At 35.2% G+C, this 20548-nt stretch overlaps 1 protein-coding gene across 2 annotated transcripts; it reads left to right on the plus strand.

Annotated features, from left to right (window-relative positions):
- Positions 1–2326: 2326 nt before the first annotated feature.
- LOC117932315 (lysine--tRNA ligase, cytoplasmic-like) lies at positions 2327–20110 on the plus strand. 2 transcript variants are annotated; one of them, XM_034853506.1, is made up of 18 exons: positions 2327–2491; positions 3773–3883; positions 4052–4127; positions 5617–5685; positions 5817–5982; positions 6079–6172; positions 6990–7075; positions 11364–11482; positions 11562–11624; positions 15568–15693; positions 15811–16093; positions 16210–16306; positions 16400–16556; positions 18711–18854; positions 18957–19025; positions 19116–19259; positions 19446–19524; positions 19817–20110. In XM_034853506.1, the coding sequence occupies exons 2-18, from the start codon at positions 3801–3803 to the stop codon at positions 19822–19824; spliced, it is 1863 nt and encodes a 620-aa protein (XP_034709397.1). In that variant the 5' UTR covers positions 2327–2491; positions 3773–3800; the 3' UTR covers positions 19825–20110. The 2 variants fall into 2 exon arrangements, with proteins under 2 accessions (XP_034709397.1, XP_034709398.1); XM_034853507.1 differs by having other exon boundaries at positions 2327–2484.
- The last annotated feature ends 438 nt before the right edge of the window (positions 20111–20548 follow it).

Genomic DNA, 20548 nt, shown 5'->3' on the forward strand with positions numbered 1-20548 from the left:
GGCGATGAGCATTGATCTTTGCAACTGCCATCTTCAAATGTTCCATATACACTCTCAATCTCATCAAAACTGACTGCATCATAATATTCATCAGCCTGAGAAAAATGTCTGGTTTAGGAATTTGATTGATAAATACCATGTTCATCATCTTCATCGTCACTCCTATTATTTGGTCTTACTTAACAGCAACTGGATCCATTTGGGCAGACTGACGACGGTTGAGTCTAGAACTACATTGGACATGGTGGTAAGGTCCAGTTAAGTATGGAATTGAATTAACAATGTTGTCGGTGCTGTTACAAGTGCAACTAGACATTGTACTGGCCAAGCTTGTAGCTGATGAAGATGGGCTGAGGCTTGGGCTGGATGCATGGAGAGATGAGGTTTATATGATTGGAACACAATGGGATAACATGGGGTGTGGCATCTGGTGTTTCAGGGGGTCTTTCGAACCAAAACTTGCAGATGTCACCACTGAAATAACTAATCACGCTGGAATCTACATTTTCCTGAGCATTCAGTGACCCACTTTCTATATTACAACCACTAAGAGAAGAGTCGTTCCCTTCATTCAAACTTGATTTCTCATTTTACTTTTCAAATTTCATTCAGTTTTCCCCTCTGGAAGCACTTCCATAATCAAATCATCATCATCCCATTTTCTGCTCTTTTCATTGGCATCCCCTGTGAACTTCCTCTGGCACAAAGCTTACCCATTTTTTTCCTCCCAAAAATCTCAACCCATAAAACATTGGTGAAGTAGTTACCAGGAAACTTAGAGTCTCTCTTTGAGCAAAAGCAAATAGTGAAAGAAAAACAGAAAATGGAGGAAGATAACAAACATGAAAAATAGAAACCCAGTGAAGCCACAATCTTAGGATGGATCAATGGGCTCATACTGGTGGAGAAAAACATAAATAGATTCAAAATAAAAATGCCACCCACATCTCTAGATGCCCCATAATGGATATGATAAAGGTCCTTATCAGTTTTTCAAGCCAAATTAATGAAATAGAGAAAGAATCAATAGCACAGGTGCATGAATAATGCAAAAATCCACAGTGACACCAAGTAAAATAACATCCAAAAATGAGGAATGCATAGTTCACAGTGAATATACCTGAAATGTCTCCTCGAACCAGATTTAATCGTCTTTGAACTCTCTTGACCCTTCCAAAACTAGCCCAGAAATCCCTACTCCGTAACTTCAGCTCTCCAAAAAAAAAACTGCCTCCCAAAAATCCCTCCTAAGCTACTGAAAAAAACGTTTCTCTATAACTTGCTCCAGAAAGAATCACCCTAGGTATCCTCTCTCCCAAGTAACCCCCAAAAACACGCTCCTCCAAGTCTCCCTCTATTTCTCTGCCTTGCCTCCCAAGCTACCTATACCTCTCTGTAACAACAACCAAAATATCCTCTCCCTCTAATAGCCTCACTGTCCCTATCTAACATAATACGCTCCCTCCAGAATCTTCCATAGCACGTGTCAACCTCCCATTGCTTCTCCAAACCATTAACATGATTCTCCAACTGCCAACCACGAGGCTAAACGTGGTCTTCCAAAGCCTTCCACCTGGCAAAAAGATCTACACAAAAGTGAGCCCCAAAATGGGGTCTATAATATGATATGATTTATCATATTTGATAATAAATATCGTATACATCAATAAAAATATGAATTTTATAAGTATATAATTATTATTAAATTATATCAAATATATTCCATAATAATATTGTGATATTTAATTATAATATGTCTAATTTTAAAATATATTTAATACTAAAATTATGATTCATTTAACTCAATTGTATTAAATGATATAAAATAAATGATGTATATTTTTTTAATATATTAATAATATTACGAAGAAAATTATCATTATAATTTTTATATTTTTGGTAATCAATTAAATGAAATTTTTACATTTAATTATAAAATAATTATAATTTGTTTGTACTTTAAAATATTCCTTTTATATTTTGTTTATATGATTTGTTTTAAATATATAAATTTAGAGCATCATATTCAAATTGCCAGAGTCGTTGTAGTGTAAGCCTCATATGTGGGGTTCGAGTCTCTGTCAGCGCATGGAGCTTTGACCAAGTTTGACAACGAACATGTCGATTTTTTTTTGGGAAAAATCGGTCCTCTGACATATCGCTGACCGCTGAAACACGAAATTTCGCCAAAAATTTTCATCCCTGCTGGTGTGGGCTAGAAATCAGTGCACACATAGCCCAATTAGTCAAAAAATTTGGGCCGCCCTAGGCTTAGCCTGCTCTCACCTGAACGAACTCACGTTTCCACATTTTGGCCCCGTCTGGCTCAGCCCACTGTCATCTGAAAGACTTCACGCAGAAACCTCCAGCTCTCTAGGGTTTGCCGGCGGCAGCTGCAGCAGCAGAAGCCTCCATCTCTCCACTCAAAAGCATTCTATCTTTCCTTCACCAAACGCTGAGTTTCAGTCGATTGTTGAGTTCAAGTTACTAGGTACACTTCCAATCTCTATACCCAATTTATATACAATCGTTTGGGTGCTGAGAAAATAATGAGAAAATGAAAGAAAAATTTGAATCTTAAATTTTGCACCATCTAGGGCTCGAGATAGTAATCAAAGTGTGGTTTTCTTTTAGTTTTCTTCATTTTTCCTGGTAATCCAAACAGAGGGTCGGATTTCACGCTCAAGTGTTTAATAAATTGGGAATGCTAAAGCTGTAAGTTTTGAATTCTAGTGCTTCTCTTTGAACATCTGAACTATTGGCAGTTTGGATTACAGCTCACGAAATTTTTGTTGGATTATCGGTCTTTGTACCTGTGTCTATTTATTTATTTATTTCTTTTGTTTTACTATAATTTCAGTTGTTGCGTCGATGATATGAAATTGGCACAGTTGGTGGTTTAATATATATATTTTTTAAATTTTCTGCAACAAGGCTGTTTTTTTGTTGTCATCGGAGTCCTTTTTTTTGTTGTGATCCGCTTGCATGGAGGAAATAATGTTGAGTTGTTGGAATGTATCTTGTGGTTTTTCAGAAAATTTTGTTTTGATTGCCTGTTTTGGCTAGGTACTGCTTTGAGTAGTGTCCTAAAGTGGAGAAACTAATGTGTATGATGCATGCATTTGTCTTTGATCTAATGGAGAAACTGGGTGCTTGAGATGATACATGCATTTCATTTATTTTGTTGCAAGAAAAACATATTTGGTAGTGACAATGAAAACTGTTTTCCTATAAGGAATTTGCTTTTCTTATCAAAAAAAAAAAAAAAAAACTGTTTTCCTATAAGGAAAATGAACATGACATGGAAAACATGCTTGGTAGCATTTTTTTCAAAAACATTGTCTCAAATTGGGTTGGTTTCGGAGGACTTTTAACTATTGAAAAATGATTTGAGATTAACAAGATTTAACTTGTTCACTGTTTTCATTTTTGAGCCCCAGGAGAAAAATCATATGCCTTGCATTTGGTAGCAAGATTCTTACAAATCAAGAAAATGATTTGGGTCCTAATAAGTAAATGAGGTTTCCCTTATGATTGTTTCATATTTAATCAAATCTAAATTATAAGTGTAATTTTTGGGAATTCTTTTAAAAGAAGAGTGTTTAGATCTAATTCCCTAAGACTAAAGCTTTAGTATAAGCAGATCCATTTGATGGTGGATTCGATCTATTCTTATCCAATCATGGTGAACAGGTGAAGTAAATAATTGATAGGAAACAAGGTTCAGGTGATATTTACTCCATAATAAAAATAAAAATCTTTATTTTTACAGCCTGAAAAAACCTAAAGCTATATTCCCAATGGAGGGTGCTGCTGAAGAAGCTGCCAAAGCAATCTTGGATTTATCCGTGGATGGTTCTTCATCTGAAACCACAAGCAAAAAGTGAGTTTTTCGTACTATAATTCTCTGTGTATTTCCTGAGAAAATACAAGAAAACCCAGTGAAAATGGAGCCTTTGTGTTTCGTTTTTTGGCTGCAAATAGTGGCAATGTGGAACTAAGGTTTTGGTAGTGTCTTGACTGAAATTGTGTTGTTGATTGCTTTTGGTAGTGCTCGGAAGAAGGAGTTGAAGATGAAGCAGAGGGAGGAGGAAAAGAAGCGCAAAGAGGAGGAAAAAGCAAAGCAGGTGATTAGTTTCTTAGATCCTAATTGTCTGTTGGTTGAAGAGAAAATTTGATTTTCTTTTTGTTTCAGTTTTTCAGCTTTCTAAAACAGTGAAATTCAGCTTGCTTAAGCCATGCAGTTGACATAGGTTCAATTGAGAGGAGCTTTTATTTATTATCGATGTTTTAAAAGGCTAAAGGTGGTCTTGAGGTGTTTTGCCTAAATGAAGCAAAGCATAACACTCGAGGTGGAACAAGGCGTAAGCCTTGACTTTAATAATAATAAAAAGAAAAAAATCTTAAAACTTAGAAAAATAATAATAAAATCACATGAAAATCAAATGATAAGAAAACTATACAATGTATAATAATTAGATTAATTGTATGTTATTTTCAATAGCTTCTAATTTAGTTTCCTTGTCTTTTCTAAAATCCAATTCTCTCATGCATTTATCAAATAATCTTCAAAACTACCATCACTATCACTAGTAGGATCCTCTAATGAATCTTAATTATATCCAATTGTTCTATTATTTTTTTGATAGGACCAATTGTTCAATTATCCTCCCCATCAATGTTAATGTCAATCCATTTTTCTTCTTTATCCATTGATTATAGTGATTTTTTTTACTATACCCATGAAAATTAAGATAATGATTATATGTAAGCTTGATCACTGTAGTGATCAACAATTCTTTGATTTCTTCTTCCCAATCTCATCCTTTCATTTCAATTTAAAGGGTTAATTGGTAGTCAACTAAGCCCTTATTTTTTAAAAGTTTTAACCCTAATATTGGATGCAAGACAAAACTTATAAATCTATACGAAAACGCCATAAAAGCACAAGTCAGTACAACCAATAAATATTGAGGCTTAAACCTCTTAACAAATGTATACAAAAAGTCAATAAAGACCCTAAACCCATTAAAACCTTTTGAATATTTGAGACTTAAGCCTCAATAGCCTCAAGGCTATAAGCCTCAATCAAGTGAGACTTAAGCCTCAATTGCCCTCTATTGAGGCTATAACCTCAAGGCTAATTTGCATGGCCTCACCTTGAAGTGAGCCTCAAGGTGTAAGCCTCAATAGCCTTTTAAAACACCGTTTATTATTATTATTATTATTTTATATTATTATTGCTTTGAGGAATCTAGGCTCTGTTTGGTTTTGGAGAGAATTAAAGGAAAGAAAATGAAAGAATTTTGAAGTTCTAAACTCGATCATGAATGGATTTTTTTTTTCTTCTTGTGTTGGTTTTCCACAACAGGGGATGATGGAATCGTTTTTTTTTCCATAACAATTAAACTGAGAGTTAGAGGTCTTAGTCCAGTTCTAATGGTCAAATTCACCAGCCTTTTTACTAATTGAATCACAAGAGAGGGTTAACATTGATTTTTCTATTTTTTTTTTAATAAAGATATTTCTACTTCTAAAGTTTTCTATTTCCTGAGAAGATTTTAGTCTTTAATTCTTGTTTTTTTCCATTCTATATAAGTCCCTTTCTTTTTCTAGGCTGCTGCAGTCTCAAGCTCGAAGGTTCAGAAACCCATGGCTGCTGATGATGAAGATATGGATCCAACTGTAGAGCTTTGTCACCCCCTGATTAAATAACGTTTTTCTATTAATGGTTTCCAAGTGGACCTTTCTATTAATGTTTTTCTATATGGTATTAACCTTCAATTGCTGCTCTTTTTGCTTGATTTCTTGTGCAGCAATACTTTGAAAATAGGGTGAAATATCTTGCAGCTCAAAAGGCTGCTGGGAAAAATCCATATCCTCACAAATTCTTTGTTACACTATCTATCCTTGAATACATAAAGAAATATGGAGCCTTAAGCAATGGGGATCACCTTGAGGATGTCACAGTATCATTGGCTGGTATTGGAAATTTGGGGGTTCTACATATTTAGTGTTGTACCTGTTGTTATTTTGCATTTCTTTACACTAATCTTTATAACATTCCTCTTATATTAGGGCGAATAATGAGCAAACGGTCGTCCTCTTCAAAGCTATTTTTTTATGATTTGCATGGTGATGGTGCTAAAGTTCAAGTTATGGCTGATGCAAGGTATCTAATGATTATTATTTCTTCTTACTTACATATCCATATTCCATGCTCTTTTTGTATTTATGTAAGGTCACTGGGGCAAATAATTTTCAACAGGGGTTTGTGTTAGTATTTTGCCTGTCTAAACCCTTGATATTTAGATCAAAAGCTAGCTTCCATTATGGTTGTTCTGGTGACTTATTTAATATGAACTTTTTTTTTCTCTTTCTTTGTTATACTTCTTGAACATCTTCTTGAATTTCCTGATGGGTTCTATATAGTTCAGACGAGTCTATATCTATTCTATTATTGGTCTGTTATCTATTTGTAGAAGCTCAACTACTGTTCCATACTCTATGCTAAGTTGGTTTTCAGCTATATGTTCTTCAAATTGGCATTCTAAATTTCAATATTAAAGGTAACTTAGAGACATGAATTTGTTTCCTGTACACACAAACGCAATCGGCCTTGCACAACATCCCAATTCTCCCCTTTTCCACCTACGACCTAACCCCTTGAGTGTTTAGGAGTTTAAGACGACCTTTGTTGGTCTGTTTTATGCTTGTTGGGGGTTATCATCTGTGTTTAGCTGTATATGTGTGTGCTCCATGTGCAGGAGCTTGAGATACAATAAAAGTTCTTATCACTTTAGGATATTTTTTTTGTTGTGTAACTCATGCTTCAATATGTGTATAGCTTTTGTTTGAATATGTGAAGGTGTTAAAATGACAGTATCTATGAGTTCTCCGAGTAGATTCAATTATGTGTTATTATGTGTTTTCTTGTGGCTTTTGCCTTCATGAAAAGCACTAACAGACTATGTATTTCATTGATTCAGGAGCTCAGATATGGATGAGGCTGAATTTTCTAGGTTCCATTCTGGTGTGAAGCGGGGTGATATTGTTGGTGTCACTGGCTTTCCAGGTCCAGATATTACAATTATTAATCAAATATAGCATCTTTGATCTATCTTTATAAATATTTCATGTGTCTTTGGTTGAGTACATGAAATAAAATTATGGCTATAAATCAAGTTTCAATTGAATATACGATTTTTTTTATTTTTTATTTTTTTTATATATCTTGATCTGAAAATCAAACCATTGCTACTACAATGAAGCCTTGTGGATTTAACTTTTTGTTCTTGCAAATTGGTTTTCCAAATTCTAAGGATTGCATTAGAATTTTATTATCCTTTGTTAATGTTGTTAATCATGGCTGCGAAGAAAAAAAACCCAATCAACCACTTTTTAGTTAGGGAAACTCCTTATATTTATAAGAGAATTATAGAGTTCTAGATCACATAAAAACACCTTCCTATCTATTTAATAACTTAAAGAGTTCAAGATTATATCAAACTTCCTAACCATCAATAACTTTATAAACTAGATAGCTATATGCACAAATGAAATAAAAAAGAATAAATATATAACAAGATAACCATATGATAATAGGAGCCAATATCTTCAACACTCCCCCTTAAAGATGTGTAGATATTAATCAAGCCTAGCTTGGATAAAGCATACTGCAATGCAGTTCTAGAAAGGCTTTTGTAAACAGTAAACTAATCTACAAAACAAACATAAGGAATAGAAATTTCTTGATCTAGTACTTTTTCATGATCAAAGTGACAATCAATATCTATATGTTTTGTATGTTAATGAAAAATAGAATTAGATGTATTGTGAATGACCCCTTGATTGTCACAATGCATAGGGGAAGTAGATGAAATTGGAAAACCTAACTTAGCTACCAATTTTTTGAAGCCATATTAATTCACATCATGTCTAAGACATGACTCTATATTCAGCTTTGATACTACTATGAACAACCATGAATAGTTTTGTTTTTGGTACATCATATTACCAAGTTACCTCCCAAAAATATACAAAATCATGTAGTAGATCTTCTATCACCTAATGAACTTGCCCAATTCGCATTTGAATGGTCAACAATATTTAGATGGCCTTTATTTTGGGGCAAAATTCCTTTCCCTAGAGCATTCTTGATATAATGAAGAATTGATTTAACTACTTGCAAATGTTTAGTACATGGCACATGCATAAATTGGCTGATAAGACTAACTGAATATATTAGATCAGGTTGAGTAATAGTGAGACAAATTAGTTAATCAACCAGACTTTGATACAGTTGAGGATTAGGCAAAAGAGTGCCACTATGTGTAGGTAACTTTGTCTTTTTGTTCATATCAATAGGATTATCACTGGCTTGACATTTAAGAAAACCTATATGTTTTAACAATGCATTGCATACTTCCATTGACAAAGGAAACTGTTTTCTTCAAGTAAGAGACTTCTATCCCAAGGAAGTATTTAAGGTGGCCAAGATCTTCTACCTTAAAATTTCTCTTTAAGGAATTTTTAAGGCCAATTGGCACTTAACTATTAAGAAAATTTCACAATGAAGAAACATTTTTAGAATCAAGAATTGAACTCAGCCCAATCATACTCACAATAAGCTATGAGTGAGGATGGAAAGAGAGTGAAGTTTTGGAAAGATAGGTGATGTAGTGAGGAGCCTTTAAACATGTTCCCAATTTTGTTTGCCTTATCCAAGGCAAAAGAAGTGTGGGTAGCAAATTTATGGCAAAGGAAGGGAGGAGGGGATTGGTACTTCAATTTTGCTAGGAATCTAAATGATTGGGTGTTGGATTATGTGGAGAGGCTTCTACTTCAACTCCAAGGTCAATAGGTGAATAGGGAGCAAGAGAATAAAGTGGTTTGGAAGGGTGATAGCAAAAGAAGGTTTTCTGTATAAGCCCTTTACTCTTTGTTGGAACCAAATTGTGTTGTCTATTTTCATTTAGGGATTATTTGGAACTCCTGGGTTCCTTCTAAAGTGAGGTTTTTTTTTTTGCTTAGGAAGCTTAGGAGATGAAGGTGTGTTGACTTTGGACCAGCTCCAAAGAAGAGGCTGGTCGTTGGTCAATAGGTATGCTCTTTGCAAAGAGGAGGTAGAATTCATTGACCACATTCTTCTTCATTGTGCTAAAGTAAGGATCTTATGGCTGTTGGTGTTCTCTTTATTTGACATCCCTTGGGTTATTTCTACCTCGGGAAGGGATACCCTACTAGGGTGGCAAGTTTCTTTTGTGAGAAAAGAGCGTAGGAAGGTTTGGAGAGCGGCTTCATTATGTTTTTTTTGGACTATATAGAAAGAAAGAAATCAAAGAGTGTTTGAAGATGAGGAGACGTAAGATCAAAGGCTAAAAAGTTCATTCCTTAACAAACTTGCTATGTGGGTTCGCGTGTACATTAATGGGAGTTCTTTCTCATTAATTGATTTTTTAGATTAGATGGGCTTTGATTGAGGGAGGGAGTAGTTTTTTGTTTTCCCTCCTTTTTGCTTTGCATCTTTTGCTCATTGTATACATCCGGTGTACTCTTGTGCATTTTTTTGCACTTAATACATTCTTTTATAAATAAAAAAAAAAGAAAAAAAATTACTCACAGTAGGCTGAGACCATTGCAACACAAGACCACTTTCCTTTGCTTGATATGAACTTTTGTGTTGCTCTAGACCATTACATATAGTTTTTAGAATTACATAAGTAGTGGTAATTTTGAGACTTGGATTGTCATTTTGTTGAAAAACAATTATATTCTCAGAATCACCAAGAGACTCTTTTATTTCAGATATGGTAGCCATTACTACTAAAAATAAATAACTGCAAAAAAGCAATTACAGTAGCACTTATCTGTGCTTTGACATCCAGAATTTTGAGATCACATCATGAAAGCCTAAACTTAGAAAAAAACAGTAATAAAGACTGGGCAGTTACTAACATCAACATACTATAAGCTAGCCGCATTTACTTAAACAGTCAACAATCAGCAGCATTAAGGAGGATGGAAGAAAGAAAATAAGAGAGAAGAGAAGGAGAAGAAAAAGTTGAGTGATGGATATGAAAGAAAGAGAAGCGGAATCAAGTGGTGTGTATCCACAATCTGATCATGGCTCCCTGGTACGCTTTTTTCAAAGATCTAGGGGCTTAATGTAGGGGATCCCCTCTCACCCTATTTATTTGTGATTGCTATGAAGTCACTCAATTGCCTTTTAAAGAGGGCAGTGAAAGAAGGACTTTTATTGGGTTGTCCGGTGAGGGGTTCAAATATCCCATTTTTTGTTTGCTGATGATACTCTTGTCTTTTATGAGGCCTCTTAGAATCAAATGACTTATTTATGATGGTTGTTTATGTGGTTTGATGCCATTATGGGGTTGAGAATAAGTTTGGATAAAAGCGAGTTAACTCTAGTTGAAAGGTGGAAACTATAGATGATTTGGCTTCAAAGTTTGGTTGTAAGGTGGGTAGCCTTCCTCTTATTTCTCCCTTTGGGTGTACCATTTAAATTTGTGGCAGCTTGGGATGGAGTGGAAGAGAGGTTTCACCTAAGGTTGGTCATGTGGAAGAAACAATACATTTCCAAAGGAGGAAGAATTACCTTAATTCAAATCACTTTGTCTAGTTTGCCAATTTATTTTGTCTTTGTTGTGCATGCCACAATCGATAAGATTGAGGAAAGGGGGATTGGGAGTTAAGTGTCACTCAACTCTCAATAAGGCTCTCCTATGCAAATGGAGTTAGTGATTTGTGAGTGAGAGAGGGCCCCTTTGGAATCAAGTCATTAATGGGATGTATGGGGAAGGAGGGGGTGGTGTTCTTGAGAAGTGAGGGAGGGGTATGATGTTGGGTTTTGGGAAGTGAAGGAATGATTAAGACCTTTGAGTAGTAAGATTTCATTCTTGGTGGTAATGGGCAAAATGTGAAATTTTGGAAGGATAAGTGGTGTGGGTGCAGGATGTTTGGAATTCCTCAGTTGAGGAGGAGGGGAAGGGGGGGTTTTAAATTAAACCATTTATCTAAGGAACTTCTCCTTGCATGGATATTATTGATTGCAATCATTTAGAAGATGTTAAAATATTGTCAACATCTCAATGTGCAACTATTCTATATTGTTCTTTCATTTCTTTCATGTCATGTTCTCACTGTTATATTGAAGCTTTGTTTGTCATCTTACCTCTTTTATTATCCATGGGAGTCTGGTTTTTGGGTTAATGTTTATGGAAAGCATTTTGCATTATAGTTAATTGTAGAATTTCTAATGATGCTCATATTCAAGCTATGGTGATTTGTGTTGTTCCTTATTTTTAATTTGGTTTTTTTTTTTTTTTTTTTAAACTATCTTTCAGGAAAAACCAAAAGGGGGGAGCTAAGTATTTTTCCAAAATCTTTCATCGTGTTATCTCATTGTCTCCATATGATGCCAAGACAGAAAGCTGGTCCTGGTTCTGATAATGCCAATGTGAAGGTGAACAGATTTTGTTTTGTGATTGATTTAGTGCCGTCTGGCTTTTTCCTAACATCAATTTTTTATGGCTTTTGTACAGAAAACTGATGTATGGGTCCCAGGAAGTACCAGGAATCCTGAAACATATATTTTGAAAGATCAGGTATTAGTTAATAGCCTACAACTTAAAACATGACCTCTAACTGTTTGAAATTGTGTCAATTGTCCAAATTTTGTTCTTTTTGTTTTTCATTTGAGTTGAGTTTCTTGAATTGCTCTTATTGATTTCATCCTAGTTAAACGAAAAAAAAAATATGTGGTTTTCTATAATTAATTCATTTTACTCGTTCAATTTCTGTATCATTGTGTTGAATTTGAAATGCATGCATATTTACTGATTAAATATTCTTACACTTTTTTTTTATTCTTTTATTTCCATGGCTGTTGGTTTCACATGACCCACTTTGTCTCTTTCGAACAAGGCATATTAGTTATACTGGCTCATGATGTAGGTCTACAAATTACCTTGTTTTTGGTGGGAGAGGGGGAAGGGGGGATGGGATTTTTAGCAATGCAAAGAGCAAGGTAAAAAAAAGATTTTTTTTTTTTTGATAGGAAACGACAAAGGAATATATTGATAAAAAGAAGGTACAAATAGAAGGATGAGGAATCCTCCCAACAAAGAGAAACAAGACTACAAGTAATCAAAAATAAGAAAGTACAAAACGAGAAAAGTAGACACTCTAGTTACACGCTGCTAACCAATCAAGTTGTAATAAGTTAAGAGGAATCCCCTTAAAAACCTTAGAACAAAAAGCCCAAAAAGAAGTAAGAAAACAAATAGAATCCCAAAGATACTCGGCATTCCTTGCTTTGTCCTCAAAAATCCTTGCATTTCTTTCCCGCCACACCACCCACATTAACGCGATGCACGCGTTTTGCCATAAGACAATCCCTCTCTTGGAAGATCCAAAACCATTAAAATTACTATATAACATGTCAAAGATGCTCCTTGGGGAAACCCAATCCATCTTTGCTGATTGGAATAATCTGTGCCACAACCCCATCGTCAAAGAGCAATGAAGGAAAAGGTGATCTACTGTTTCTCCATTTTTCATACACAACTTACATATGTCAGGGCTAAGTGCTTTGTAGGGTCTTCTCAATTGTAGCAAGTCATTAGTATTAACCTTCTTGTGAGCCACCAACCAGACAAAGGACTTTGCAATGTCCATTTTCAATGTATTTTTGACCCACTTGGGAAACCTATCAGTTAGTTGATCAGCCTGAATTAGTTTTACCCCTTGAAAGAACCTGAACAATATTAGAGATACATGGACACAAACATGGGGTATTAGACATGTCAACTCCAAAAACTTTAGATGGAAGGATGTTTATATGTGAGTGATTGTGGATTTATTGTATTGAACATATAATATGATTTTTTTTTAGATTGGTAAATTTTTGTCCCATTGGGTCTTTAATCTGAAACCTCCCACAAACCCTTCTTAACCCTTTACCATTTGATCCAAGCCTCAAGGGTGAACATATATGTGAAACTTTATCTAGGTAGCTTTAATATATATAATACACATTTATCTATTTATGCATGAAGAATTCAAGATTATAATGACACCAAATAACTATCATGTAATTAGAACTGTTATGGTACTCATTTAATTGTTAAAAAGCAAATGGTAGTAGAAGTTCCTTATATAAATGGTATAATTTTCTTTTCTTTCTGATAATATCAAACTAAAAAGGAGATTTGATCTTCTTCAAGTGTTCAAACAGTTGGACATAGATGGATAGAGTCTTGAGTTGAAAAGCATTCATTGTGCCCCAATCAATAGGGCAAAGTGCTCTATATATCATTACACATTCTAATGTATGTTAGAGTGATTATCTATTGATGTAATCATCTAATTGAGAATTTGGAATCAAGATTGAGTTGGAATCCAATTGTGATTGTGATCTGATCTGATCATGATTGGATTTGATTTAGGGCATTTCAGGAAGAGCAACCCAAGTTATAAGCAAGGACGAAAATGTCGCTAAAAATTGGGGATATTTTTGATGAAATAACGTGTATCGGCAAATTCCAAAGAAAAAAAATGATGGAGACATCTTGGGAGGCTGATTTTTCTCAAAAATTGGCAAAATATTGCTGATATATCGGCAACATGGCAACAATGCTGATTGGTTTTGGCCGATTATTGTGATATATCAATTTTTCCAGCCTGTGGCACAGCTGTGGATGTTTGATGGAATGGAGGGCATTGCAGGAGAGAATGGGAGCAGGAGAGGATGGGAATGCCAAATATGGATGTTGCAGCTGCTCTCTTGCCATCGTTAATGGTGATTGTTAATATAATGATGTGTTTTTAGACTTATTTATATAAGTATAGTGTAAGGTTTACTTGGGAGTGCCCCAATCAATAGGGCAAAGTGCTTTATATATCATTACACATTCTAATGTATGTTAGAGTGATTATCTATTGATGTAATCATCTAATTGAGCATTTGGAATCAAGATTGAGTTAGAATCCAATTGTGATTGTGATCTGATCTGATCACAATTGGATTTGATTTAGGGCATTTCAGGAAGAGCAACCCAAGTTATAAGCAAGGACGAAAATGTCGCTAAAAATTGGGGATATTTTTTATGAAATAACGTGTATCGGCAAATTCCAAAGCAATAAACGATGGAGACATCTTGGGAGGCTGATTTTTCTCAAAAATTGGCAAAAGATTGCTGATATATCGGCAACATGGCAACAATGCTGATTGGTTTTGGCCAATTATCGTGATATATCAATTTTTCCAGCCTGTGACATGGCTGTGGATGTTTGATGGAATGGAGGGCATTGCAGGAGAGAATGGGAGCAGGAGAGGATGGGAATGCCAAATATGGATGTGGCAGCTGCTCTCTTGCCATCGTTAATAGTGATTGTTAATATAATGATGTGTTTTTAGACTTATTTGTATAAGTATGGTGTAAGGTTTACTTGGGAGTGCCCCAATCAATAGGGCAAAGTGCTCTATATATCATTACACATTCTAATGTATGTTAGAGTGATTATCTATTGATGTAATCATCTAATTGAGAATTTGGAATCAAGATTGAGTTAGAATCCAATTGTGATTTTGATCTGTTCTGATCACGATTGGATTTGATTTAGGGCATTTCAGGAAGAGCAACCCAAGTTATAAGCAAGGACGAAAATGTCGCTAAAAATTGGGGATATTTTTGATGAAATAACGTGTATCGGCAAATTCCAAAGCAATAAACGATGGAGACATCTTGGGAGGCTGATTTTTCTCAAAAATTGGCAAAAGATTGCTGATATATCGGCAACATGGCAACAATGCTGATTGGTTTTGGCCGATTATTGTGATATATCAATTTTTCCAGCCTGTGGCATGGCTGTGGATGTTTGATGGAATGGAGGGCATTGCAGGAGAGAATGGGAGCAGGAGAGGATGGGAATGCCAAATATGGATGTGGCAGCTGCTCTCTTGCCATCGTTAATAGTGATTGTTAATATAATGATGTGTTTTTAGACTTATTTGTATAAGTATAGTGTAAGGTTTACTTGGGAGAGTGTTAAGTTTATTAGGGCTAAAGTTGATTAAATGACTATTAGTGAACAATTTGGATGCAGGTTAGTTTACATTGATGGAAGTGCCTAGAACTCAACAAAACTAGTGAAGGGAAGTTTGGTTGTTTTGTTGCACCAAACCACACCTCCCTCCTATAGTCAATAACCTGAATGTTCTTTATAATATTAATGTGGCTAGTGCATTAATGTGAATAGTGTCTTATAGAATAACAGAAAAGTGAGTTTTTATCCCAGTGGCACACCGACGTGAGTTCCACTTCAATCATCTGAGCAGTATGGAGTTGTGTTGACATTATTAATTGTGCTGTTTGAAATTCTTTGTTTCCTATTTTTATAAGTTGTTGCATTATTTTTATTCTTGGTAGTTTAGAAAAAAAAACTCCCTTTCATTATTTGGTTATCAAGGTTTTTTTTTTTTTTTTAAATTTAATTTATTTCATTTTAAAAATTTTAAATTTATTTGCTTATTTATATTTTTGGTAGGAAACTCGATATCGTCAACGTTACCTGGATTTGATGTTGAATATGGAGGTTCGACAAATATTCAAGACCCGAGCTAAGATTATTTCATACATTAGAAGCTTTCTTGACAATCTTGATTTCTTGGAGGTTAGTCATCTGTTCGGGTGTTAATCTTCTTTATTATCAATATTGTTTAATATTATTAGCTGTCTAATGCCCAAGCTTTATCTCTTTTTCTCATTCATTCGAGTCTCCACACTTCAGGTTGAAACTCCAATGATGAACATGATTGCTGGAGGAGCAGCGGCTCGTCCATTTGTGACTCATCACAATGACCTAAACATGAAGTTATATATGCGTATCGCTCCTGAACTCTATCTTAAGGAGCTAGTTGTTGGTGGATTAGACCGTGTTTATGAAATCGGAAAACAATTTAGGAATGAGGGAATTGATTTGACCCATAATCCTGAATTCACTACATGTGAGTTTTATATGGCCTTTGCAGACTACAATGACGTGATGGAGCTCACTGAGCAAATGTTGAGTGGTAGGCACGGCATTTGGGTTGTTCCAAAAAAGCACTTTTTTTTTCCGTGTGGCATTTCATTATCCTTATTAATTTTTTCCCAGAATTTTTTTTCTAACCATAGTTCATTGAAACAGGCATGGTCAAGGAACTTACAGGTGGCTACAAAATTAAATATCATGCAAATGGCTTGGATAAGGACCCAATTGAGATTGACTTTACTCCACCTTTCAGGTTTATTGACTATATTAATTTATGGTGCAAAGTATAACCTCAAACATCTATCTTCTGGAATAACTTTTGTGATTGATGTTTTAAATATTGCAGAAGGATTGACATGATAGAGGATTTAGAGAAGATGGCAGACCTCAGCATACCCAAGGATCTCTCAAGCGATGAAGCAAACAAATATTTGGTGGATGCATGCTTGAAATTTGATATCAAATGCCCCCCTCCTCAAACAACTGCTCGTTTGTTGGACAAAGTAAATCCTCTATTTATTTTTGACCCATTCGTAAGCATCTCAATATTTGTCAGTGGAATCTGGGAATATGGTAAAGTTTGTGGTCTAATGTTATATTACTGCTTCCTTGCTGGGGAAGTTCCAGAACATGACTCTTCATGGTTCAGTAGCCCTTATGGGTTCAGCTAAGAGCTCATCTCAACCCTTGGTAGATGGCTGATAGCTGCACTGCCAACAAACTACATTTCTTCCACCTTAACCTCCTTCACCAGGCTAGCCATGTGCTGCTACACTTTACAATCACTACCAGCTCCTCTCAATACCACTGACACTAACACAACTACCGTTGTTTCTGCCACTGTTGTCTTCACCATTACTTACAATTTTGGAACCATGCCAGCATTGCTGCCACTATCATCACCCCCCTGTTAGTGCATGTTGCCGGCATCAGCATTTCTATGAATACTAGGATCACATAATGTTACTACATGCTATTGACAAGATCGTATTGATAGGTGGTCACCCCACTAAGCTATCCTCTTCAAAACTGATCTCAAATCCATGTAATTTTACAAGTATCACTTCTGCTGCCAACCCTTCAACATATGTGCCACCACCAATGGTATCTTGTCTAAGAACCACCAGCATAATTGCCTCACATTCACTGTCCACCACCACCACAAGTACTCACTTCTTTTAGATGTAACCACCTCTAACACCAAAGGCACTGTTGTCACTTCTAACATCCCTCCTTGATCTATTCCTCCCTAATCTCCAGCCTCGTTATCAGAGCCAAAATTTGTATATGATATTTCAAATTCTGGATTTTTAAATTGAGCTAGTGAAGGAGACAAGATTAGGGTTAATCTTTGTCACCTCCCTTGAGGTTTTGGCCAAATACACTTAACCTTTATTGGTTTGAAATTTCATCAAATGCTTTTATCCTTTTCATTTGTCATTTTTATTCACCTCTCCTCTCTCAAAATAAGGAGGGTATTTGATGAAACTTCAAACCAATGAAGGTCAAGCGTATTTAGCCAAATTCTGAAGGGAGGTGAGTGAAATTAATCCTAAAAAATTGTTTTAATTTCTTAAATTTTCTATGGAAATTTTTTCTATAAAAGAAAATTAAAAATGGAGCATTTTGACACATTTTTCCCACCATGAGCACTTTGAAAAACTCCTTTGGCTCCCAATTTTTGGAGTATTATTTGTTGTAGCGGTCCTTTAATTGAACTTAAGCTAATAGCAAAAACCTTTATTTGGTAGGGCTTCCTCCAATACCTTCTGAATTTTATTGGACCTGGTATTGATACATTATAAGAATCTATTTGGTCTTCTAATTCCTATGGATGAGCCGCTGCTCCCTCAGCAGTCATGTTCATCATTGGAGTTTCAACCTGAAGTGTGGAGACTTGATGAATGAACCAGAAAAAGAGATAAAGCTTGGGCATTAGACAGCTAATAATATTAAACCCATCAAAAAAGAAATTTGGTCATCTAATTCCTATGTCTTAAATTCAATCCCAATTCCTACAAGGAAAAGATGTTCTGATGAAGACATTTTATCTCCAAAATGAAAGCAATACATCCTTGAAAACTTGTTTTTTGGTTGTTTCATTGTTCAAGTGCTCGCTTTTCATAAAATGCAGAACACAACAGTTTGATCTTCCCTGAAGGTAGCACATGTAGGAAATATTTTCTGAAAACAGTTTCTGAAAATATACCATTTTTAAAGCCTGACATGAGAAAATGCTTAAAGCCCTTCGTGGTCTATTTGTTTTTCCTTTTCTTTTATCTTACCAATTTTTCAATCATCAATCTGGTGGAATGCTCTTACTTATGTTTTCTCACATGGATTATTTTTATTAAAATACAATTACTTGTATGCTGGCAGAGCATTCCTTCCCTCCCCCTGGCTCCCCTCTCTCTCTCTCAAACGTTTTTGTGTTTTTTTCTATTGGACGATAATAGTCTTCATTGGCTTGTAGGTTGTAATACTTTTAGTAAGTTGCATGAGCTTCTGAGTGAATTTTTGGTGCAATTTGAGACTTATGCACCACTTCTGACTTATTTTTGGTGCAACATTTTGTGATTTAAGTTGTATCTTTTATGATGTATAGCTCATTTTAAATTTTATGGATTTTTAATTATTGCCATTTTGCAATGTTGCAGCTTGTGGGGCATTTTCTTGAGGAGACATGTGTAAATCCTACTTTCATCACTAACCATCCTGAAATAATGAGTCCTTTGGCAAAGTGGCACAGATCGAAACAAAGCTTGACTGAACGTTTTGAATTGTTTGTCAACAAGCATGAAGTACCTATGCTACTTCAAGATTTGTTTTCTATTTTTATTTTTTGTTTTTTCTAAACCAACTCTCTCATTCATACTTATTACTACTACTCTGTAATTGCACAGCTTTGCAATGCTTACACTGAATTGAATGATCCTGTGGTCCAACGTCAGCGATTTGCCGAACAACTCAAGGTAGAAAAAATCATCAGAACTGTGCAACTGAGGTATCATCTTAAATGAATTACTGACTTTTTCTGAGGTGAATGTATTTCCAAATATCAGGACCGACAATCAGGTGATGATGAAGCAATGGCTTTGGATGAAACATTTTGTATGGCTCTTGAGTATGGATTACCACCCACTGGTGGCTGGGGATTGGGAATTGATCGACTTACAATGATGTTAACAGATTCACAAAATATTAAGGTTTGCATCTCACCTTTTTTTTCCATTATTTTTTTATTTTTACCTTTGTGGTATATTTGTGTTATGATCTCTCTCTTTCTCTCACTCATACACACACATGTGCATGTATTGAGGAACCATGGTATATATAAATGAGACTGTTAAATTCTTGGTTACTGCTCACATTTTGAATTCTATGGGGGACAGGAAGTTCTTCTCTTTCCAGCCATGAAACCTCAAGATGAGCCTTCTTCTGTCCAGCCTCCTGCTGAACCTTCTACCCAAGGTACTCGTTCGCATACTATGGCCTACATTTTCTGTCACCGATTCAATTTTGGCTAGTTCCTTGGTTGAGTGTAGTCATGGAAAAAACTCAATCATTAATCATGAGCATCAATAATAAAATCAATATAAATACTTTCCTTGTGGTTCTTTACTGAAAATGACAATGCAGCAACTTCTAGATATTGTATGACCTATCTGCTCTGAGTTTGCTTATTTATTATGGATGCCAAGTTTCAGTTGGAGCTTAACAGTGGATCATTTATTTATTTTCATTTTTCTTTTTAATCTTGCAGCTGTCTAGGGGTTGGAAGACTGAAATCTTGAATGGATATTACATCGGTGCACGTTTTTGGGCTTGCTGTCAAGTTTTGATCATTAATTTATCTTTACCATCACAACTCATCTTTTCTTCCTTTTTTTGTGGGGTTTGTGATTCAACCCTTCTTACCATACCATGCTTTTTATTATTTATAGCTAGATGTTTCACTTGTTTGCAAAATGCAAGCGACACTTGCTACTTCAACTCAGGATTTGAGCTCTTAGAACACTGTTAATTATAAATTGAGTTTAGAGCAGCAGTGTAATCTTTAGTGTGTGTGTGTGTTTTTTTTTTTTTTTTTGGAAATATTATGTGAGATGGAGTTACTTCAGTTCGAGTTTGATTAATTTAGCTTTTCAATTTTTTTAGGAGGGAGAATCTCCGATTTGTTGGTTTTTGTTACATAGTCTCTTGCAAGGTTTGACATGGGATCTGTAACATCTGGGTATGTGAAGGATGTTGGAAGACATGCTTACCATGAACTCTCTCAAGTTTACCAATTTGTGGAAACTGAGGCGAAAATTCAACCAAGCAACACAAAATTTTACAGGTTAAGTATCATATTTAACAACATTTGTGTTGTTTTCATGGGTAGCCCTCAGAAGATTATTCTGAGTTGATGTACAGGCCTCTTGACCATACAATCTTACTGTTGTTGTTAGGTTAACCAACCTCTATGGAGCAAATAACAGTGTCTCAACTAGAA

The sequence above is a fragment of the Vitis riparia genome, chromosome 15 (assembly GCF_004353265.1).
Source record: "Vitis riparia cultivar Riparia Gloire de Montpellier isolate 1030 chromosome 15, EGFV_Vit.rip_1.0, whole genome shotgun sequence".
Classification (NCBI taxonomy): domain Eukaryota; kingdom Viridiplantae; phylum Streptophyta; class Magnoliopsida; order Vitales; family Vitaceae; genus Vitis; species Vitis riparia.